General features: G+C 48.3%; 1 protein-coding gene across 1 annotated transcript in view; it reads right to left on the bottom strand.

The window, feature by feature from the left end:
* The window catches only part of KAZN (kazrin, periplakin interacting protein), a 763,503-nt gene that overhangs the window by 404,149 nt on the left and 334,883 nt on the right, over positions 1-24,471 (bottom strand). Inside the window, exon 2 of the mRNA XM_066375120.1 lies at positions 20,448-20,697. Within this exon, the coding sequence (XP_066231217.1) occupies positions 20,448-20,697 (250 nt within the window). The remainder of the gene's footprint in view (positions 1-20,447; positions 20,698-24,471) is intronic.

The raw sequence follows: 24,471 nt of genomic DNA, 5'->3' as shown, positions 1-24,471 counted from the left end.
ACAATTTCAAAGTTATCTAATTTTTCTGTCATAATTTACAGAGAGGCAGATGGTATGCTTTTACAGACACTGTGCTATCACATATAAACACATGCACGTACCCTCAGAGCTCACCATTAACCAGATGGGTAAACTGACACCTCATGGGATCAGGGTTCACAGTAAATTGATCTGAGGAGCTGAGGTCAAAACTGAACTTAAAATGAGTCAACGCCACTATTCATAATAGACAAAAGGTAAAAACAACCAACATACCTGTTAGATAATAGATTAAAATGTGGTATAATCCAGAGAGTAGAACATTACTCAGCCATGAAAATGAAAGAAATTTTGATACATACCTCAACGAGGACATACCTTAAAAACGTTATGCTAAGTGAATTAAACCTGATTGACATCAGCAGTCACTTCGTATATGATTCCATTTATGAAATGTCCAAAATAAACAAATCCATAGCAACAGAAAGCAGGTTAGTGGTTGCCAGGGGCTGGGGGGAGGGAGCACGAGTGACAGTTTCATGGGTACAGGGTTTCTTTCTGTCCCGGGAGATTAAACCTCCTGGAACTAGAGAGTACTGATGGCTGCACAACATTTTGAACCTACTTCATACCACTGAATTATATACTTTAAAATGGTTAAAACGGTCAATTTTGTGTTATATGAGTTTTTACCACAATTAAAAATAGGAATTCAATGCCTCTTCCGTTGCATGTGGGGTAAAACCCAGATTCCTTGACTTGATCTAAAAGACCCTTCCAAATCTGTCCTCTCCACCTGCATCCCCACCTTCATCCTCTTCCTCTCTCAATTCCCACTTCTCCCGTCACAGCCAGACCTGGAGCCCGGTCCGGACACTGGCTGTCCCCCTGCGAGCCATGCATCTGCCGCCGCACTGGTCCCCCTGCAGCCAGCCCTGCCCAGAGCCCCCTCCTATACCTTCTTTGCCTAGAGGAGACCCGCCTGTCCTTCACGACTCAACTCGAGCACATCCTCCTCGGAAGGTGACCACTGAGCCCCTCACTTCCGCCTGGGCAAAGTGTCCCTTGTCAACACTCTTGCATACCTTGCAGGTATTACTATCACGAATGATACTTGTCATGTGTATTGTTAATTATATGCTTCCGGAGAAGAGAGGCATAGATGTTGGTTTAAAATATGGGCTTAAGGGTAACTGGACCAAAGTTCAAATCTAAACTCCACCTGCTGTGTAAGCATGGAGATATTACTTAACCACTTGTGCCTCAGTTGCCTCGTTTATAAAAATTGGCCTAATAATACTTGATGTGAGGATTAAACACAGAAATGCATGGATAGCTTTCAGAACAGCGCTTCGTCCTGCGTAAGAAACTAGTAAATGTCAACATCACGACTACACTGGCCAATGCTGTCATCTTCCTCTTGTACCTCCAGTGGCTCGTAAGCTCCCCAAGCCCAGGACAGAGCCTGCCATCGAGCACATGCCCAAGAAATATATGCCAAATGAAGCTACAATCTATATACTCTCTTCCTCTCATTTTAACGATGGGGAAACTGAGGCTCAAACATGAAAGTCATTTGTCTAGTCGGGCAACCAGTTGGAACCAGAAGGAGATTGTGGGCTTTCTGTGTCGAATCCTCAATTGTCACTAGGACAGGGCGACATCCCAGGGTGTTTCCACAGACCAGGGCTGCACACCTCACACATCCCCCACCTCGTGCCACCCAAACAAAACTGACCAATAAGAATGAAGCAAGGGCTGGACTCAGCTGCCACCTCCCAGCACTGTCTTAAAGCATTCCTCTCTTAACAACAAGAGCTTGAGATATCAGCAGGCTAGCTATAAATAATTGAGGAAATATAATCCAGGAATTAACAGAGGGTCTGTCAGGGAGTCAGCGGGGCGCCGTCTCCCAGGGAGGAGGATGCGTGAGCTGTCGGAGCTAAGACTTTGGCTGGGCGTATTTAAGATGAGCACTGATAGCAGGGGGCACTCGGGGAGTCCCTTCTACCACCGCCAAGTGGGGAACCCCATAGATCAAACCACAAAATAAATGAGGGCATTAAGGCTTCAAGCACTCTGAGATTGATATGTGAAAATTCAAGATTCCAACGTAAACTAGCTCCTCCTTAAATGATGGTGGGTCGTCTGTGAGAGAGTTTGGGGCCAGAGTTTTAAATACTCACAGCTGATTCTTATTCACTCCTCAGCACACAGATGCCAAGCACTTAGCACAGGGTTTCACGTATATTAACTCACTTAATCTTTATAAAAACCCATAGGTACCAGCCCCATCACAGACAAGAAAACATCCATTATGTGACCCAATAAGATGACATGTTAGGAAGCAGTAGTTGGTTCAACCCAGGAATCTGAGTCCAGTTAAAGGGATGTTGTCATACAACCGAGGTGGTCTCGCAGGGTTTTTAAGAGACTAGACAGAAATGGGAAGTTCTAACATCCACAGTGGTTCATGACACCAAGGAGATGACCAAAGGTATGAACCACGTTATCCTCTGAACTTGTAAGAGGCAGCCCCGGCGGCCCCTGCAGGAGCTGGAGGAAGAGTTAATAGCTATTTGATGGACATCCACTACTATATTACAAACGCTCAGGAACAAAATAAATGCAAATGAGGCCACAAGGGCAGAAAACCAGCCTGCCTAAGTGTGTCCTGCTGCATGAAAATGCCCTGGTTCTAACCCTGAGCTTAATATTTCATGCAAAAGGCAACACTGAGATCGCTGCTCCAAGAAGCCCAGGGGAGGACAATCAGGATGACAAATGGAAGCCTCCCCCTTGAGTCCTGGAAATGCCGAGAGGTGTGGGTGATGGGCTAAAATGCCTAGACAAACCAGGGGAGTGAGCCTTTGGCTGAGGTTGATTTATGGGCAGCAGAGTGGCCCAGCCCTCACCTTTATTTACATTGCCCAGAGCACATAAACTCCAAGAAAATTTAGCATTTTAATTTGGGCATCTGGCTTGTGCTTTATTTACTTATTTTTTTTTGAAAACCATCCTCTTTTATGCTGGGTGGTAAACAAGACCAAACCATAACCTCCACACCAGAGGGCTCCTCTGTCTTCCACTTGCCGGGTTCAGAATGGAAGTTCCTTGAGGGCTCAGAGGGACGTGTTTATGATGCACGAAGGGTTCTGGTGGGGTCTGCAGCATGCACCTGTGTTTGGGCTCCAGAGCGGACACTGCACTCGTGTGAGGTCAGCAGGACACATCCTGGACCAGAGAGCCAGCATCACCCCTCTCGCCTGGGCTCTGCTACAAAGCTCTGTGAGACCTCTGTCAGCTCACTTGTGCTTTCTAGACTCAGTTTCCCCTACTGCGAAATAAAGGCACGATGAGACAGTCTCCAATGTCCATCCTAGTGGACTGTTATGTGATTCTATAACCCACCCACGTTCTTTTCTCTTCCATATTCTCTCCACCCCCGTTTTCTCTGCCCCTCTCCTACACATCTATTGGGGAGTCACGGGCTTACATTACCTTTGCTTAACCCAGGAAAGGCAATATTCCCCAAATTAAAAAAGAAAGAAACAACAACAAAAAAACTTATCTACTTGGTAAGATATTCTTTAACGTGATTCTGATTGATTCGGTGATATTGTTAATGGTCACAAGTTGTAGAAATTCAGAAATAGGTGAAATTTCAGCAAGGTCTTAACGCTGCAAGCTCATTGCGACTGATCCCCTGTCCTGGCTCCTAAGCAGCCGTCTGGGATTTCTCTTACACATCACGGGGGCTGGACGTGCAAATGATGTGACCCATGTCTTCGGTCATACAGTTGGCCTCACAAGCCACTGTGGAGGTTGGGACTTCCCAGTTGTCTGGAGTCTCACGCTGGGCACTTCCCCTGCTGCTCTGTCCTGGCCCTGGCATCCCTGGCACCCAGCACCTTGCTTGTCAATCAGAAAACTTCCTCAATGATTGCTAATTGAAATAGTAAACAAAACCACAAGCTCCGCCTCCTGCCCCAGTGCCTGCTGAGAGGCCGTACAGTAACGCACGTTTAACAGCACCCGTTTACGGCATTTACGACACTTACGGAGGACTTGGCAAGGGCGGGGCATGGTGGTCACTGCTGCACACACCTTTATCCTGCAGCCTCACAACTGCCCTTCCTTGTGGGAATCAGTGTGATCTCTGGGAGGAAACAGACTGGAAAACAACATGCCCACCTCCCACAGCTAATCAGTGTTACAAGAACAGGATTTGCAACCAGACAACGGACTCCAGAGATTTAGGTCCCAAGCTATAAATATTGAACTTGGGTGGCCATATTCACTTGTTCAAAGAAGTCATTTGGCTTTCTTGGAGCCAGTGAAACCCTTTCTGGTAGTCACTGCCTCTCAACATTTCTCTGGGTTGGACCCAAGCGACGGCATATTGTGGCTACTAAACTTAGCATTTTCTTCAGTGCCCAAGCTGAATGCAAGACACTAACGGGAAGAGTCCTCTCAACCACATCCCTTTTGATGTCCCACGTATTTTTTCTCTTCTGACCTGAGTAGGGAAGCAGCTCTGCTAACATTCCTGGCAGATGGTCACCTCGGCTCTAGTTGACCATGTTCCTTCCCCGTAGAGGTCTCTCATCAAAGGCAAGAGGCCCTTCCGTGAGCCGAACACGCCCCTCTCTAACCTGCCTCACTCCTAAGTCCTAGCTGGGCCACCAGCTGAATACGACCAAAGAAGTGAAAACCAGTTCCTTGGGTCTTTCAGGTGATTTTAATTGCAGGTAATAAACCATTGTTAGAAGGTACGTTGATAAGAAGAACAGGCAGAGCAGTTGAGGGTGTTTGCAGTGGGACAGTGAAATGATTTTGTAAATGCCATCTCCTCTAATAAATCTGAATGCTGCTGGAGAGATTAGGCCATTATCCGGCGCTGGCATAAATGAGAAAATGATATGATGGATCACATGCTCGAGGGGTTTTAGGAGTTAGCTGGAGATGGGGCAGGATGACGCTAGTTAGCGATGGCAGTTGGCCGATCAAATCGTATTGCTGGAAATCTAGTTTAGGGCCAGTTCTGTTATTCTGACTGTAACTGGTGCTTTTCAATATTCATGCAAGGAAGTCACTGTAGCAACCTGTGCAGAAATAAAGGAGTTTTTGTTTGGTTTTTTTTTAAGTCAAGGGCCCAAATCATGGATTAATGTGATTGTATCACAACAAGGAAGAGTTGAGTTTGAGGAACAGAAAAATCCTTTAATGCGACAGAGCGATGCCCGGGAGGGGCAGAGCATCGCCCCCTGGTGGGCATGCCGGGTGGATCCCGGTCGGGCGCATGTGGGAGTCTGTCTGACTGCCTCCCCGTTTCCAGCTTTGGAAAAATGGAAAAAAAAAAAAGAAGAATCCTTTAGAATCAGCAGAGACCCAACGGCCCAGAGCAGTAGCCATACTTTCTAATGCACTTACCAAGTACCTGGCTGCATGTGGCACTGCAGAGAACCACGGGGAATGTGATGGACACATGTCCAAATACATTCGGTAGCCGCAAGTTCCCAATCTGTAGGTCACAGAGATTCTGGGTAGTCTCTGTGGCCCACAGGAGTCCAAAATCCACACATCTCCAATGTGCAGCCTGCAGACAAAATGAATCATTTTTCATCTATGTGCCATTATTTTTCAAATAATGGAAAAAAATGCAAGCTCTACATGTAACTTTTACATTTCCTAGTAGCTACTTCAAAGGTAAAAAGAAACGAGTGAAATTAATTTTGACAATACATATTGACATATAAAATATCACTATTTAAACATGTCATCAATATAAAAATGAAACCCTGGCTCGTTGGCTCAGTAGTAGAGCATCGGCCCGGCATGTGGAAGTCCCGGGTTTGAATCCCAGTCGAGACACACAGAAGAAGCAATCACCTGCTTCTCCACCCCTCCCCCTCTCCTTCTCTCTCTCTCTCTCTCTCTTTCTCTTTTTCTCTCTCTCTTCTCTTCCCACAGCCATGGCTTGATTGGAACAACTTGGCCCTGGACACTGAGGATGACTCTGTGACCTCTGCCTCAGGTGCTAAAAAAATGCCTCCATTGCTGAGCAATGGAACAATGACCCCAGGTGCGCAGAGCATCACCCCCTAGTGGGCTTGCCAGGTGGACCCCAGTCAGGGTACATGTCTCTGCCTCTCGCTGGATTAAAAAAATGAGATGTTTTCTATTCTTTTCTTTAAAATAAGTCTTAGAAATCTGGAGTGCATTGGTTAACTTACGACACATCTCAGTTCAGACTAGCCACACTTCGCGTGCTGAAAAGGCACAGGCCGAGTGCCCACGGTACCAGACGGCACAGGTCTAACGGGAAGTGTAGAAGGAGAGAGTGGTTTGAACGTCGGAGGGGAAGGGAGAGATAGGCTGAAGACAGATATCTTCAGAGTAAAAAAGCCACGGGGTTTATGACACTAGATCTATATTTAAAAATACAGCAGTGAAATTTCAGAACAAAATAAAAAAAAAAAAACCCTAAAGGCTTCCAGGAAAAAAAAAATTGCCAACATAGCAAAGAAAATCCAACCGAGACCAGACATGTCCTTGGCAACACCAAGTGTGGGAGACAAAGGGTCTACAGTGTGTCCGTAAAGTCATGGTGCACTTTTTGATCGGTCACAGGAAAGCAACAAAAGACGATAGAAATGTGAAATCTGCACCAAATAAAAGGAAAACCCTCTCAGTTTCTATAGGATGATGTGGCAGCATGTGTGCATGCGCAGATGATGATGTAACACCGTGTATAGAGCGGAGCAGCCCACGGCCATGCCAGTTGAAATGTGGACAGTACAGAGGAAAGTTTAGTGTGTTCTGAGGCTCGCTAAATTCGAATCCGTGACCAAAGTGCAACGTGAATATCGGCACGTTTATAACGAAGCGCCACCACATAGGAATAACATTACTCGGTGGGATAAGCAGTTGAAGGAAACCAGCAGTTTGGTGGAGAAACCCCGTTCTGGTAGGCCATCAGTCAGTGATGAGTCTGTAGAGGCTATATGGGATAGCTACCTAAGGAGCCCTAAAAAATCTGCATGAGCCCACATCAAACTGTACTGAATAGGTATGAAACTGAGAGAGTTTTCCTTTTATTTGGTGCAGATTTCACATTTCTATCATCTTTTGTTGCTTTCCTGTGACCAGTCAAAAGTACACCATGACTTTATGGACACACTGTATATGCAGATGCAGAAGAAGCATCCATTTGGAAATGCTACTAAGTTCAACATCTTTTGTATTTCTGTATTTTCCCAAACAGATAGGAAAAAATAAACTATGAATACGCAGGGAGTAGAATTCATTCAAAATCAATCTCCCTCCCTCTCTCTCTTATCATTAAAAAGGGTGTATGTAAAATCTGGGACCACTATCCCAGTGGGAGTATGAATGGCAGAAGCATTAAATGCAGATGTAAACTGATAGTAAACAATTGCCATCTTGGTTAAAGTTTAAACTATCGAAAACTGGCTCCTAACTAATGTTAGAAGTGTGTACGGGCTCACTGGGGAAGTGATCATTTTGTTGGTGCAGGTTTATGGTACATTATGTTTCCTTTGAGTACAACCCAATACCTCAGCCCACCAGCCTTTGTGAGTTAAGCTTTTCAGTTCTTAACCCTCCCAATCTGTTTACGTTGCAGACATCTGGATGATTTCTTAAAGAACTATTTATGGATTCAAACCATAACCTCAAATACATGTCCAGGGTACATGCACGTTAGAAGGGCTAGAAAGCGCCTGACCTGTGGTGGCGCAGTGGATCAAGTGTCGACCTGGGAACGCTGAGGTCACCGGTTTAAAACCCTGGGCTTGCCCGGTCAAGGCACATATGGGAGTTGATGCTTCCTGCTCCTCTCCCTTCTCTCTCTCTCTCTCTCTAAAAAAAAAACTGAATAAAGTTAAAAATAAAAAAATTTTTTTTTTAAAAAGGGCTAGAAAGCATCATGAACAGGACATCATGGGAAGTTTGGCTCCTCTCAGGAGGAAGGTGTCTAAGCAACATAGAAATTTCTGGAGAAAGATGTACAACAAAAGTACACAATCTTGCCTTTGGGTGTCAGAAATCAGCTGAGGAACTAAAGGAAATTTCATCAAAGGATGGAGAATCCAGAGTTCAATACAATACGCTATTAATAATGAAGAGTTCTAGCTACTGAATCCTAAAGTCTGCCATGCTTTGTGCCAGACATACTGTGTTATTCTGTTAAACCAGTGGTTCCTCCTCAGGGAGTGATCCCCCACCACCAAGGGAAAAATATTTGGCAATGTCGAAAGACTCTTGGTTGTCATGTTATAGGGATGCTACTAATATCTAGTAGGGAGTGATCAAGGATGCTGCTAAAGGCTTTATAATGCACAAGACAGTCCCCTCCACAGCAAAGCATCTTCTGGCCCTGAATACAAACAGTGCTGAGGTTGAGAAACCCTGAATCAAACCACCCCATCACCTGTACAATGGAGGTGTTACCAGCCTCACACCCTACAACGGAGGCGTTACCAGCCTCCTGTCACAGATGTGGACACTGAGAGCTGGAATGTCCCACAAAGCCTAAGTTGTATCACCAGACTTGAACCAGGCCTGTCTCTTTCCTTAAACCCAAATATCTGTTACATTATCTTGAAGATGGGAGTGACCTCCTCGTTTCATAAATCTGAAAACCGAGGCTCAGCTGCCAGGTGTCTCACCCTGGATCTTACTCCTTTTCCTTCACAGTTCTTTTAAGATAGTGATGATGACTGAACACAAGTGACTTCACTTTGAACCACAGAGCTACCAACACATGTTAACCATTACAACCCTAGGAGTTAACGTCTCATTTCTGCTCCTTTAACATCGTAACCTAGTGGTTTTATTGCTCACATTTAATTCACTAGCTTATTCATTTAATCACCATTCATTAAGCTCCTCCTGGTTGCTGAACACCATCAAGATGCTGGATGTAAATGGGTCAGAGGCAAATGAAAGAGAACTACAAGGTTCAGGGGTTAGCGAACGATAGCCCCAGGGCTGCCTAGTTTTTGTAAATAAAGTTTTGTTGGAACACGACCACACTCACTCATTTACCTAATGCCTGTGTCTGCTTTCATACTACAACCGGGTTGAGATGCTGTGAAAGATACTCTATGGCCTTTTACAGAAAACCTTTGCTAACGCCTCCTCCATGAGCTCCATCATTCGAACCAGAAAGAGAAAGCATTGCTGTGAATGTCCAACCAAATCAAGAAGCCCTGTCACAAATATACAAAAATAATACCTATTGGTGGCGGAGGGAATCTTAAGTGTATAATGCTAATTCAAGTCTAAAACTCAAAAGCACCAAAGCACGCTGATCTTTAAAAATACTTTCTGCTTAAAAAAAAAAAACTTTCTGCTTTTCTAGGGCCCATTATAAATAGATCTTCAAATGCAGTTTGAGCTTCGTTACTCCTCTTTTGCTGCCAGAGGTTTAGGAAGCCCAAATGTTCCCCATCGAACTGATTGCAAGTTGCACTGAGATTAAAGGGAGATCAGTCTCCCAGCGGTTGGGTTAGCTGCGTAGGAGTCAGTTAACCGCCGCTGGTTGTCCGCTGCACTACAGAGGCCGCCGGGGTGATACTCCCCTTCCATTTTGCTAAAATGCACAGCAAAAGACCCCGTTTCCTGCCACACCCTTGGCCTTTGGTGCATAGAGGAAATTCCACTGCCCTGAGTACAAGGTGTAGGGGTAACCCCGGAACAGCAGGAAGTCTACCCACTACTGTTCCAGCTGCACGGCCACAGCCAAGTGAGGGGATGTCCCTACCCAGCCACCAAGTCAGGCAGACACTTAAACCAACATTTCTGGTTGCATAGTAACCCACAGACCCTGAGTACAGTGTCCCTAAAGGTTTAATGAAGTCTCCCTGAAGGGAGAGTGGAAAAAGAGAAATTAGGCTGGTTATGGTGATGGCTAAATCCTACTTCCAACACTTGCAGAGTACACACACTCACATGCTAAGACCAGAGGTCTCCACACACCTGTGCTTCCCATGTTCAAGAACCCTACACGACGGTGGTGTCGGGTGCCAAAAAGGAGCAACTCCGAGGCCAGCCGTTAAGAAGACAGGTCACTGAAACAGTCCCTGCGATGAAATTTGTTAACTGAGATAATGAAAGAACATCGTGTGGAAAATGGGGTTTAATTTGTAAAACTGGATTTTCCCTTCGCCAGGAGCGGACATTGGACCTGGGGGCTCAGAATGAGAGAGCACAGTCTTGGGGTGATGATGTCACCATGGAGGCCATAGTACCGGACCCAAGAGGGAGCGGTGGAGGCACAGTCAGACCTCATCTAACCATACACTCCAGGGCAGCCCACGTCTGCCATTCTGCGGCCGGGCCCAACCTTGCACTGGGAGAGAGAGGTGCTTCCGTGACCAGCTCAACAATCTTGAACAAGTCAGCTTAAATCACTATGCCTCCCTTTCTGTACCTGAGAAATATATTGCTGTGTCCACCTCAATTCAATCACACGAGCCGGCTGGGAGGGTCCAGGGAGACGATGCCCATGCACGTCTCTGTAGACCACGAAGAGCTGGGTGATAAACCATAGTGTCTGCCTAGCGCCTTCCCGGATGCAAGGGAAAGGATGGTGCATAAATGGAGTCCTGGAAAAAAAAGGGGCTTTGTAGGCGGAGGGTGCTATACCAAGCTTTTTTGCTTTAGAGGCAAGCTGATAACAATGAAGGTGTTGGACCTGACCCCTGGTAGAACCAAACCGTACATCGGCCAGTTGAATTTTACGAAGGTTCCATATTGTACCAGCCATGGCGATGGCCCGTGCCACAGAGCGGCTGACACGGGAAGCACCATCCTTCTCCACAACACTCGCGCTAAGACTTGGCTGACGGTTCCCACGCCTTTCTGTTACCTGAATCTAAAGCTGTGTCACCTAGTCCCATTTTTTCCTCACTTCTCACAGTAAATCTTGTAGGAATAGGAAAAGCAGTACACTTGCGAATGCCTTAATTAAGATAATCGATGTCCGTACAATCACAGGGCAGTGTGCCCGCCTTTACTCATCACGCTCTGGGGTACCACAGACTTGCTCTCCAGGGTTGGAATCCCGTTTCTGAGCTTCATACTTTGCTATCATCAAGAAATGGTGAGCCCAGAGTTACAAAGGGCATGGGCGGGGGACGGGACATAAATCCCACTGTGCTCCAAGCTGCACTCACCAAATTAAAGCAAATACACCATTTGATGGTTTAAGAAAAGTTTGAGTTAATCAAGGAGAATGATCAAATTCATTTGCTGCAGCTTTCGAGAAGACCCAGCCTTGGCCAGGAAGGTAGCAGAAGGGGAGAGCTTATTTGAAAAGATGCACGGACTACTGAAATGTACTTTTCTCGTTCTCTTTGGAGGAAAGGAAAACACCAACATATTATTCACGGTCTAAACCTTGTATCATCCACCTCTTCCTTCTTCTTAAAAAAGTGCTCCTTGGGAGAGAAGGTTCCAGCCAGTCCTGGCAGTATCCAATCCCAAAGTAACCACAAAGTTGCACTCTTTAATAATCTCTATGATCGGTTTACCTGTTAGTAGTGAAATTAATGTGTTTTCCCAGCATGCTTTTATGACCTATTGCCACTGTCCTGTCCCTCCGTGAAAGCTTCTGTATTTGTCACACCATCATCTATTTTCCCATCACACCTGTCTAGACCTTTTTTTTAATAAAATGTAATTATATTTCCATGTCAGCCACATCTATTGGGCTGTAATCGCCAAGATAACCGAGTCCCACGTTATTAAACCTGCAGTACCCAAGCCGGTGCCCAATCTCTCAGGAAGATGGAGATAGGAGAGAGGAAGCAGAAAGAGAAGAAGAGAGGAGAGAGACCGTGGTGGCGGAGGCATCGGAGCACAAAGGGCAAACCACCCTGCGGGCGTGCCTTTGGGCTGCCTGGACCCCTCGATGTGCATGTCGCAGCGAAGCGGGCAGGCTCTGGGGTGAGCTGAATCTGTGTCCCGCCCCCTGTCCTTGTATTCAGCAGATGACCATTTTCCAGGACTTGGAGGAACAACCTCACTAAGCCCCCGCTTCTCCCTCTGTGCCATGGAGGTGATCGCATATAGAATCTCCCCGTGGTACGACAGTGAGATGAGAAAATGTTTGCCACGCCCACTACATGGGGGTGGGGGGAGCCCACAGGAGGCTCAGCCAACACTGGCTATTGCTATTACTCAACTCTCAGGTCCAGTTCTCATCCTGGACCATTCCTTTTTCCAAGGATGAACCACAGCCCTGCTAAGAAGCTCTGGGGTCCAGTGTCCCTCTTCTAGACCAGATAGAGGTTTAAGTCCCTCTGTAACTGTCTCCAGCTGAAGTCCAGCAGAGAGGCAAAAGGAAGAGACACTCTGGCACTTGAACGTGGCTCGGTCACCAAGCTGCCCTCTTACCTCTGGCCAGACACCGATTCTTCCTGGCCGCAGGTTCTCTGGTGGTGACAAAGCAGATTTTTGTACAGTGGCGCTCTGAGGATTCACGACGAATGACTTAGAGTCTGACATGCAAGCCCTAATTACAATTGCCACAGCGTTGGCTTTAGAACAAGAATGATTTCTCAGGCAGGGATGGAAAAAAACTCTGCAAAGCTGTCCAGCGTCCTGGTTGGGACAGCAGGCAGGTTCTCAGTCACACTGACTGATATTTGTAGCCTGGCTCTGGGCACTTCACACTTCACAGAACCATTCTGTGCCTCAATTTTCCCATCTATAAAATGGCAAGCATAGCACTCAACTCAGAAGGTAAAGAATTCACTGAGATCACACAGTGAAAGGGTTCAGAATAGCATTGGTCAACAGCAGGTCGACAGTACAACCACCTATCATTAAAGCAGTGATCTGCATGATACCATGTATAATGTGCCAGGCAGACCAAACTCCGCATGCTCTGTACTTTAATATTCACGGGCTCATGCATTCATCCGTTCATTCAACATCTGTTGTTGACTGAGCTTTTGCTATGTGCCAGGCACGGTTTTAGGTGCTGTGAATAGATCAGAATACAGACGGCCAAAACTCTGCTCTCACGAAGCTGTCACTCTAGGACTCACAACCAGGGCTCCCCTAACGCCTGGCATAAAAAGCAGTTCTGCACCCGGGAGGATCTGGGCCCCCAGTGGACATTTTGGCAACTTCTACAGACATTTGTGGTCATCACAGCTGGTGTGTGGAGGGTTCTACTGGCATCTAGTGGGCAGAGGACGGGGATGCTGCTAAACACACAGGGTGGTCTCCCCCCAACAAAGAATTATCCTGCTCCAAATGTCCCGACTACCAGGGTTGAGAAACTCTCACATAGGGGAGCTGTAGGCAGTTAATAGTTCCTTTATAGAGCATGGTCTTGGGCCACTGGAGACTACTGAGTCCACAGGGAGAGAACCCAGGAAAGGGAAGGACATGGCTTGGATGGAGAATAGGAGGACCACACATTTCCAGCTTTGCCTGGAAACATCCTCTCTAGGAAAGAGAAACATACAAAATCCATGCAGAAGGCCCCACGCCCAGGATCTAAGCGCTTCTCTTCACTGGTGACAGATGAGCCAGCTCCCTCTTCCTCAGCTAATCTCACACCGAAGTGAGAGGTGTGGGTGCTTCCCTAACTCTCCATCATGAGAATTCACCCTGAGGGCCCAGAGCTGCCATTCATTCGACTACAGACAGAATGATCAAGCACCGAGACAAGCCGACAGATCCCCCAGCCTGGCTGATAGAACAAACCCAGGGATGCTTCTGACTCTGGAGACAACACAGGGCAGCACACCTGGCGGGGGGGGGGGGGGGGGACACAGCAGACAGACCTGCTGGGTCTGCACCCCTGGGACGGTCACTGCCAGCCGAGGGACCCTGGGCATCCAGGACGACCAAGGAAGTACACAGATGCTGCAGCCAGAGCCTGGCCACTCAATGGCCCCGCAGCAAGTAACCATATTGCTGCGCCTTAGTTTTCTGATACGTAACGTGGGCGCAATGGCACCTGCCTCCTCACACATTTTGAAGATTGAATGCATTCATTAAAGCACTTAGAACAGACAGTACCTGGCGCTGAGTGAAGATTATGTCAAAGCTTGCTGTCATTGTCACCATCACAGTCATTACTGTGTCATGCTAGATAAGTGGCTTTGGGTCCCAGTTTCTTCTTTCGAAAAATGGGTATAATCGTGGCCACTTACCTCATCAGGCTCTGGATTCAATTATGGATATTAAGCACTCAGGACAATACTTGAATTGTTGTTAGTCCTTATCACTGCTTTCTGAAAAATTTGACAAAAGCACTGAAACTAGCGGTCATATCAGCCTACATCACCTTCCCCCAAAGAAGAACACCACACGGCGTCAGGGCGGTTCCAGCGTTCCCAGCGCCCTGTGACGCACCCAGGAAGTGAGCTCCGTGCACCGTATTGCAGCACCAAAGCTGAGTGTTAAGACACAGGGCAGGGGGCACAAGTGGGTTTACAGTTGTGTGTACGTGAAACAGAGCCTGCTCTTGTATCATTGATCATTGTATCACAACTGTAAACCTCCTTTGGCCCACCCCTGCAGTAGCTCTGGGCTACCTACCTTCTGATAGAGGGTGGCTCTCGGCTCTTAATGGTTCACATGATTTGTAAGGATGTGCAGAGCTGAGATAGTGTCAGGAATGGAAGGTCTCTGCGTCCCCGCAAAGCCACTCCGGTGCTTGCTCCGATGGCAGGAGGAGGGCGAGAGCACCGGGCGGGGCACCTCCTTCTCCCACTTCTCTCCCTCCCCCGAGCCAGGCTACACAGCACAGGAGGGGAGCCCAAGGGCCTGGGGGACACTTTGCTCACAGACCTGCCGGTTACAAGCTCCATCTGAGCTCTTGTGCTCGGGTCTCCATTCATCAGAGGGTGAAGAGGACACGAGCTTTTCAGACGTCTGACCCAAAGGTCCGGCAAGGCCGAAGTCAACGAAGCCACCAAAGCAAATCGAGAACCGGCTATTTCCCACCACACAAGAGCCACCTGCTCAAACAGTTGCTCTTGCCAAACTCATTAAGATGACGTTGGGCCTCTTTCATCTTTTTTAGCAGCTTAGGAGTCCAAGGGAAAAGCAGGAATACCCACCGGGCACAGCCCAGACCCCGCAGCTTAGATCTGAGGTCGCCCCAAACGAGCAAGAACGTTCTGGCCTCGTCTAGCCACTTGGGGAGGGGAAAGAGATTCCTCCGCTGGGTCTTGCTCCAGCTCCTCCGCAGGCGAGACGGGGCTGGCAGGGAACCATGAAAAGTGACACGGGCCAGCAGGACTCTTACCTGCTCTGAATCGCCAGGTGCAATCTGCCACAACGGATGGTCACACTGCTGGCTTCAGGGGAGCTGTCTCCTCCTAAATGGTTCTGCTGGAACCCTCTCTGCCTGCATTTCAGATGACTGCCACGTTGCAATGACGGCTGTTGGCGGCACTGCTTGTCATCCCATGTGTCACTCGCCCTGCTATCCAGCCCAAACAGAACGGACTAATTTTCATTTACAAGATCACTTAAAAACCCATTCCCTGGCTTCAGCAGGCAGAATGAGTTCTGTTCTTGCCTGACGGATGGAAGGGGGTAAGAAGCCAACTGCTAAGGCTCATATACACCAATCCTGGAAAAGGTCTCACTAGAGCTGAGGAATTCGTATTGATTTCACTGTCCTTAGCTATGTAACTGAGGCATACACACATCCCCCATAGATATAATATGCAATGAATATGGCCAACACCCCAAGCTTGACCTTCTGGGCCCCATATGACTTGCACGGTGAGCAGGCGGCATTCCAATAAGCACACCCCACCTGCCAAGCCCATCTGCTACAACCTCACTGGCAGCCAGAAGTCACAAATTATAACCCACAGGATTCCTGAAAAGTGCCAGCAGTCTTGGGGGATGGGGTGCGGATGGTGGGGGGCGGTAAAGGAATAGGAAGAATAGGCCTTGCCTTACACAGGGCAGATAAGTGATGAGGCTCTTATAAAAAAATCAGATGGGCTTAGACTTCTGGTTCATATGAAAGAAGTTCAGAGAAACCTCAATAAATCATAAAAATTTGAAAGCATGAAATTAACCAGAACCAGAAACTTGACTTAAGGGGTCCTCCGAAGGTATTTTCCAAAGACAGTGGAAAGACAATAAATAATAGCCGATCAATAACTCATTTCAACCATGCTGTACTGATCTGTAAGTAATCTATCTCTCTGTGTGACCATGCATGGCGATATTCGGGAAGAACCTGGAAGCCCCATTTCATGACAGACAGCCTCCCGGGTCCAGAAAACACCCTCCTGTCTCTCTCATCCTAGGACTGTGGCTGGAGAACCCAGGCCCGGGCGGTGCAGTGAGCTCTGCAATTTAGGGCCGAGCTCACGAAGGCCCCAGGGATGCCGCCGCATTCGGTTCTGCTCTCCCTGCACTGGAAAACTCTTCTTTCTCAGAAAAGGGAAAAGTCTACTTGGGAAACTAAGAGCAGAGGCAGGATGGACTGGGAAGGGGATGCCCAAAAACAGAACTTATTTTGCAAAAGCACCAGTGTCTAGCTCTCCGCAGACTAATAGCACATTCGATTCAGTCCCAGGGTAATTTACACGTCACCAAAGGGTTTCCAGGGTTGTAGTCATGCTACATAAGAGCAGTTGGACCTGAAGTAACAGCCTCATTTTAATGCCTGGGGAGAAAAAAATAAAATAAAATTTGCACCTACTTATGGAAATTTATAAAGGAATAGGAAATGACCCTTCTTCCCACCCTCATCCTAACAAATGCAATAGACACTAAGTCCTCAGCACCCAAGAAACATGGTATCAACACTTCCACTTGCACAGGCATGTAAGTACATTATTTCCTTAAAAAAAAAAAAAAACAATAAACTAATGGCATCTTATTGGCCATAAGTATTTTATGTTATATAGAGTTAACACCTATTTGAATTGGGTATGATGGCGCTTAATTGTTTCATTCTATGCACAGCAAAGCAACCAATTGAATCTAATATTAGCCATTCATCAGATAAAACAATTTCCGAGAAACAAACCGCTACATTTCCCCCTCTAAGAACAGCAAGGATTTTCAAACAGGTTTTCCCAGAGAGATGTTACACTGAGGAAAACAGCTTAGAAATGTTACTTTAAACAAATCCATTCTCTGGCTACCAACAATAAGATGAACTGGAACAAATGCCTAAGCTCTGTTCTTCCCCAGGCTCCTTCTGTCCACCTGTCAAAGGCGATTGTGACCCCACCGACCTAGGAGACAGCCGCTGGAGCCGTGAAATGTGCCACCCTGCACGGGTGCCCTCCGCACTGTAGCCAGCATCCTCATTAGGGATTATCCAACTCACTTGAAGCAGGGAGAGGGAGGATGGGCTGTCTGCCAAGTGTTCTTTCAACACAGATTCCGAAAGAAGATCCTGCAAAGTGTCGAAAGCCCAGATTTTCAGCCGTTCACTTTCTAGACTGTTACATAGCAACCGTGCCAGCTCGCAGAGGGTACCAACCACGTTCATATTCTGTTTAGATGACACACTGCCTTAACCCTCTAGGAAAACCCAAGTTTTCTTCATCAATTTATTGTCACCTATCATCACTAGAACAAACCACCCAATGGCGGGTGAATGAGGTAGTTTAATTCATTTAAAAAAATTTTTTTTCAAATATGAAAAGAAATCTAACAATGTCTTGGCAGGGAGAGCCAAAGGTGACTCTTCCCTGTAACCATTTGTGCTAATATTATTAAAAGTACACCAGCATGCATTGAATATGTGCATAATGCCCTTTAGTTAAAAGATGACTTACAGTTACATTTTGAAAGAGACTCATTTCATTCAAAAACCTTGATTTGAAAACTGATAACTCAATATAATGCTAAATACTCTCAGGGGCTGAGCACACTGAATTGCACCAAACACAAGAGGAAATCAAAACAGAAGACTAATTTGGAAGACCAGTCAGGAACCCCCAGGGGCTGAGCTTTGGAGCCTTCTTGGAGGTTTATAGCCAACACACGTGAGGAAACCAACCAACCACATGTGAACGTTAACTTGCGAGAGCCCAGCCCGGCACTTTCCTCCGGGTATAGGGAGGCACTGGAGGAAAAAGCTACCAGTCCACCTCTGCCCGGGCTTCCTGTTCTAGAGGACCACTGAGAAAAGCTCAGGAGAAAAACAAAATGAAACAAAGTAAAAAAAACAGAGGTTAAATCATGCGGCTTGACGTCCTGTGGCTGTGGATGGAGTATATGACCCCACACTGGATTTATGTGGGGGGGCTGGCTCTCTTTTCAACCATCACATCGGTTTTAAATCCACATCAATTTAGAGGGATATGTGGCCAACAATTAAGTTGAGTTAAAACCCTTAACATTTTTATTTTCTGATTGTAAATTCACTAAATGCCCCCCTAGGAAAGATTTTGAAAAATACCAGTGGTAAACAGCGGGGGAGGGGGGGGATCAAGCCCAGCCTTCACCCAGCTACCCACAGCCAGCCACAAACAGGGGCAGGCAGGCCCGAGAGCATGAGGGAGCTGCTGGTGTTGTGGGGTTTTAAGAATAGCAAGAGATCCAAAAGCCATTTCCATTGCCACAGCCTGGTGTATTTTTGTAGGGGGGGGGGGGGGATGGCCCCTCTGTTGCTACAGGTCTACAATGTAACCATCAGCTAAGTATCTCAACTTCCAAGTTGAGTGTGTGATCACTGGGGCACTGACCTCCTTAGCATGCTCCTCCTGCAACTAGACTCGGATAAAAGCCACTTAACTTTTCCTTGGCCCAGGACAGGAGCAGATGGTGGGAAATAAACCAGCACTGCTCAGTCCCCTTTACTATCGCTTTTGAGTTTTAGCAAAAGGCCAGTTCTTGGCTATTTCTTAATGTTGGAAGAGTTCCCTGCTTATTAAAAGTAAAACATTGCCATTTTTTTTGTCTCCCCCCCCACACACACACACACCAGCGAAAAACATCTTCCACACACAGTGACCTAGTAAGGGATAAATGACAGAATAATCAGCCATTCACCTTAAACACTGTGCCGCAAACACCAGGCTCACAACACCTTCCCACCATGATGACGTCATGGCTACTCTGGTACCAAAGGACTGCCCCGATTCCTAAGACTTTTTAGACAGACTCCTGAAGTACCAAGTTCAGATCTGACTTGGAATTCAACATAAAACTGCTTATGTTCAGGCTTAACATCTCACACCCCAAAAAGCATACTTTCCCTGGGAAGGCAAAGCAGAATAGAAACCAAGAGACAGCCGGCGTCCATAGGAAAACAGACTGAACACTTAGGAGAAGCTCTTGAAATAACAACAAAACCAGAGAATCTTTTTGAGCCGCTGAGCCATTGGTACCTCATACTTCATCAGGTGACATATTTATACAAGTGACCCTTCTAGACTTGAATTTTTTTTTCTGTCGTGTTCTGGATTTCAGCAGTTCAGTTTATAATTCAAATGATATTAATAACCAGTGACACCCGATTCTTAAAGGGCAATTAGGCAAGAAAAAGAAAAAAATAGAAAAAGGATGAAAAGCCAGCTTTGACCCTATTACTTCTCAATCCACAGAAAACAAAACAGTACATTTTTTGGATGCTTCCTTGACCTTTAACCCTCGCTGAGGCGTGGGGGGGGGGGGGGGATGTTCAGAGCTCCATCGCTGTCAATGTCAACACAGACCAGCTGTCCTTTTTCGCTCCTTGACTGCAAAGAGTCCCTTTCAAGCAGCAGCTTTCTGCAGCCCACCATCTAAGCTGTCTTTTCGACAGGAGCCCATCACTCAGCCTCTGAGATCTAAGATTCCCCTGGAAAGTGCTCTTGGTGTTTATATTTGCTGGAAATTTAAACTCCCTGCTGAGCAGGGGTATCTACTGTTGCATCGATACATTCCACTGGCTGCCCGATCTCAGGTGGGGAGGAAATAAAGTCCAGATGCAACCGAGACAAGGGATTTAATATCCGGGGAGAAAAGTGCATAGCGGCCCCATCCTCTACCCCAAACACGGCAGCAGAGCCTGGAACTCGCTCTCAGGGAGTCATTCCAAAGGAAACAGCCTCCAGAACCGGGGAGAGCTATGGCATTCGCCCCTGCCGGGGCGGGGGCAAAGGCCCGGGCAAGAAAAGTTTGCCCACGGAGCTGGGGGCTGTGTGTTATCTAAAGGGCACTTTCCGATGCCAGAAGGGGCCCGCCCGCTGCGCCTCGCTCGCGCCGCCCAGGGCCGGTGTGACCGTGTGAACCCGTGCACACTGAGCCCGTGTTTTCGTTAATGACAGTAGCCTGCAACTCCCAGCGAGGGAGCAGCGGTGACCACTGCCGAAGAGAAAGGGTTACAAGCCACAACGCAAGGCGATGTCGCCCCGGGCACGGGGGACGCCGAGCCCCCGGCCACCTCCAGGCCCAGGTCCTGCTCGCTTGCCTCTCCGCCGCCACGGGCGCCGGGTGGTCCCTACCTTGCGCGCCGTGCTGGTGGTTCTCCATGTTCGCCGCCGCCGCCGAGTCCGCCGCCGCCGAGGCGCTGGACGCCGCTCCCGGGCCGGGGCCCGGACCGGGGGCGCCGCCTCCGCTCAGTTCCGCCAGTCTCCGGTTGGTGGCCGTGAGTTCGGCTCGCAGGTTGGTCACCTCCTGGCTGGCCGACTGGACCGCCCCATCGATGCGGAGCGCGAGCTGCTTATTGTCTTCCATCATGCTCAGGATTTTGGCCTGGGGGCGAGAGAGGTGACAAAGAGCTGCATGATGCGCGGGGGGGCGTGCGGCCGGACCCCCCGGCTCTACCTGTTGGGTCCCCCGCGGCCCGGCTCCCCCGCGCCCCGACCCCCGGGCACCGGCAGCGCCGGCTCCTCCGGCGCAGGAATGACAGCGGCGCCTCCAGCCGGAGCCGCGGCGGTAGCAAGGCGGCGGGGGGAGGAGGAGGAGGAGAAAGAGGAGGAGAAGGAGAAGAAGGAGGAGCAGCAATCGCCGAGACCCCAGCGCCGAGAGCGCTCGGAGAAGGACACCGCGCGCCGCCCGGCACTCTTTCAATGGAGCCTACCATTCGCCGCGCGCTCGGGAGGGGGCCTGGGCCGGCGGCCTGGGTTCACCCTCGGCCTCCCGCGACCCCCATTTAGGAGATACTCCCCCAGGGGGTGGGAGCGACAGGAGGAGGCTTGGAGTGGGCCGAGGTGACGCCCCCCGCAAGGGTTGGGGAGCGCCTGGTCCGTGGCCGGTCTTCAGTCCCCTCCTTCGAGCGGTGGGGCGTCCCCCGCCCTGGCGAACTAGCGCCCCGCGCCGTGCAGGGGCTGGGAGGAGGTGGGTGCTTGGAAGAGAGGGGTGCTTGGAAAGAGGCCTCGGAGGGGAGCGGGCATGGAGCTCCGGGGGAGGGGGCAGCCTGTCCGAGCTCGGGAGTGGAGTTCTTGCTTGTGGGTTCCTTAAAATGCGGGGAGGAGATTGCAGCGTGGAATTGGGCGGGTGCCCCGCGTGCCTCACTCTCCAACCCCTCCCGACCCCACCTCGCCGCCCCACCCCGCACTGTCCTCGGCCCCGCGAAGGAGCGCTCGGTCCTTCCCCAGGGGTGGGCCGTTCGCGCTCTGGCCTCCCCTCATACCTGAAGCCCAGTGTGCGCGTCCGAGGTGGAGGGGTGGCCTTAGCCAGGTCCCAGGCTTCGTAGCTGGGGTGAGGGGCGAGAGGGATGAGGCCGAAAGAGAAAGCTGAAAGGCGTCAGCTGGACTTCCCCCTTTCTCCTCCTACCGGGAGCAGGAGTTTGGAGCCCAGCTGCCTCAGCTTACCCACTCTTTTCACGGGAGACCCGAGGTAACCTTAAAGTTGATAAACCCATCCAGTGCCTCTTTCTCCCAGAGCACAGGCTTTGCATTTTTCACTGGGGCCCTGGATTCCAGCCACCAGACCTTGTTACCATAGCAAGCTTCATTCCATGCAAATAGGACAATTTAAAGCAGCCAGTGTAACCCGTGCGCCACCATTCCAGCTGGCCAGCCGGGGAGCAGATCGCAGCTCAGAGCCCACTGCCCAAGCCCTTTCTGTGCTCTCTCATAACCCAGGTTGCCACCCTGGAGATTCAACAGCATTTATTGGAAGCCTACTGGGTGCAAAGTGCTCACTAGGCATTATCATCTCCTTGTGTAAGGATTATTATTCCCATTTTAGAGATGAGAAAACTAAGGCTATGGACAGGTTTAAGTGATTTACCCAAGGTGTCCACAGAAATCAGGTGAAACTGGGACTAGAAGTAAGTGATCGTCTGATTCTAAGTTAGTCCCATTGTGCCTTCAGGAGGTGCTGGAGGCTGGGCAGTGTTTTGTTTTGTCCTTTTATAGGGAACTATAAACGTGCACTCTTGCTCCATCCCCTGTGACCACTAAAAATCTTTGGCAGGAGGACAGGACAGAATTCGATGGTGGAGCATGTGGCAGCACGATTTTCACTCTGCCAACTCTACTCAGCTCACAGGTCAGCTGGGGGTTGATCCTGACCCGAATCTCATTAGTGCAAGTTCTGACCCACTGGCCCAACATAGGCATTTAGACTTCTCAGAGTATTTGTAAATCAGGATTCAGTTCTTTGAAGTTCTTCAGTGAAGTTAATGGAGGGGCATCAAAGTGATACAACTTTGTGGATGTTTGCAAGGGGGGATGGCATGGTGCAACCACTGGGGAAAGCAGTTCGGTGGTTCCCAAAGAAGTTATACATAGAATTACCGTATGACCCAGAAATTTCACTCCTTAGCATGTACACCAAAGAGTTGAAAACATATTCAGACAAAATTGTGTATACATTCATGGAAGCACTATTCACAATAGCCAGAAGGTGGAAACAACCCAATGTCCATAAAACAAAAACAAAAATGGGTAAACAAACTGGTATATCTACACAATGGAATATTAATCAATCGTGAACAGGAACATAAAAAAATATTGATAAGTTACAATGTGGATAAACCTCAAAAATGTTATGCCAAATGAAGGAAGCCAGACACATGTTATATGATTCTATTGATATGAAATATCTAGGAAAGTCAAATCCATAGGTACAGAAAGCATGGGGCATGTCTGCTTATGGGCCCCTGGCTTTATTTCAGAGGTGATGCAATGTTTTGGAAGTAGACGTGAGTTGTGGTTGCATAACACTGTGATTGTATTAAATGCCATGGAATTGTTCACTTTTAAATGCTTAGTTTTAGTGTTATGTGAATTTCAACTCAATAAAGGTCAGCACTTATATGCAAATACAAAAAGGAGGGTCTGGGAATGAACCTGAGAAAACAAGAGCAGCTCTGTTTGGAGAGGTGTGTGCATGAGAGAGAGGGAGTGAGGGGAGGGGGGGAGAGTTGCTCACACCTCTGGTACAGGCCTCATCAGAAGGCACTACACCTGATCTGTTCACCTGTCTCTCTCCCCTCACTGTGAGCTTTTGCACAGGAGAAGCATCCTTGCCGCCTAACCTAGAGTCAGCATTCTGCAAATGAATGAAACTGAGCCCGTTTGTGCTGTCAACAAACTGACCAAGTGTTGCTCATTTTCCTCTGCAGGGAGGTTATTCCCACACACCAGGATCTTAAAATCAAGGCAAAACCAAACAAAACACCCAACAGGGGAAAAAGAAAGCAAAGATCCATCATTCCTTGGGCCCCTTCTCCTTTCTCTGCCTCTGTCTTGCCCAACTGTGGTACAGCCATTAAGGTTCCAAGAAACTCACTTTAGAAACAATTGGGGTGCTTCCTAGGATTATAAGGAATTTTATTTCTTGAGATTTTTTTTTCTTAACATGGAAAAAAGGGGCTTTCCCCAGCTGTGTCTCCTTATGTTCACCCACATACAAAAGGACCAGATCTCAGACAGAACGTCTGAAATCAATTAGCCTCTAGAATCTACTTGATTTAAAGCAGAAAGCTTTTCTAGTCTAGCTTTCTTCCCCTCCTTCCAACTTCCATCACTGCTCCTCCCTAGGTGATCTCAGGTAACAAATGAGTCACAGAATCCTTGTCCTCTCCCATTTATTTGCCTAACAGCCTAATGTGAGCCCACATGCTTATCTGGAGGCTAATGTGCACTTCTTGGGAGACACATGTAAACCGTTGGGGGAGGGGCTTCCTCTCTTTGGAGTCCACAATGAGGAGGATTTGGCAGTACTGTGCACGCTGTTTCCGGAGCCAACCTCCTTCATGTTTCTAAGGTAGCCCCTGCCTCACCCCTCAGTAATCTGATATTAAGAACTGAGCCAGAAAATGGAGTCGCTTCGTAGGGACTGACCGCCATTTTCCCAGGGTCACCGGTTGTCGTCTCTCCCTAGCAGCCAAACGCCATCCAAGGCTCAAACAGTGCACTGGTCCTTAGGCCGTCACCAGCCCCCCCCCCAGTATTTACTGAGCATCTGATCCTTCCGAGCAGAACGAGCAAAGCGTGCCAAGAGAGTCTGATGCCCGTCAAGGCTTGTCTGGGGATTTTGGAAAGAGCAAAACCATCCTTGCTCAAAGAAAAGAAA

This window comes from Saccopteryx leptura, chromosome 3 (genome assembly GCF_036850995.1).
Source record: "Saccopteryx leptura isolate mSacLep1 chromosome 3, mSacLep1_pri_phased_curated, whole genome shotgun sequence".
In the NCBI taxonomy this organism is placed as follows: Eukaryota; Metazoa; Chordata; class Mammalia; order Chiroptera; family Emballonuridae; genus Saccopteryx; species Saccopteryx leptura.
This window is presented reverse-complemented; position numbering and strand designations above follow the sequence as displayed.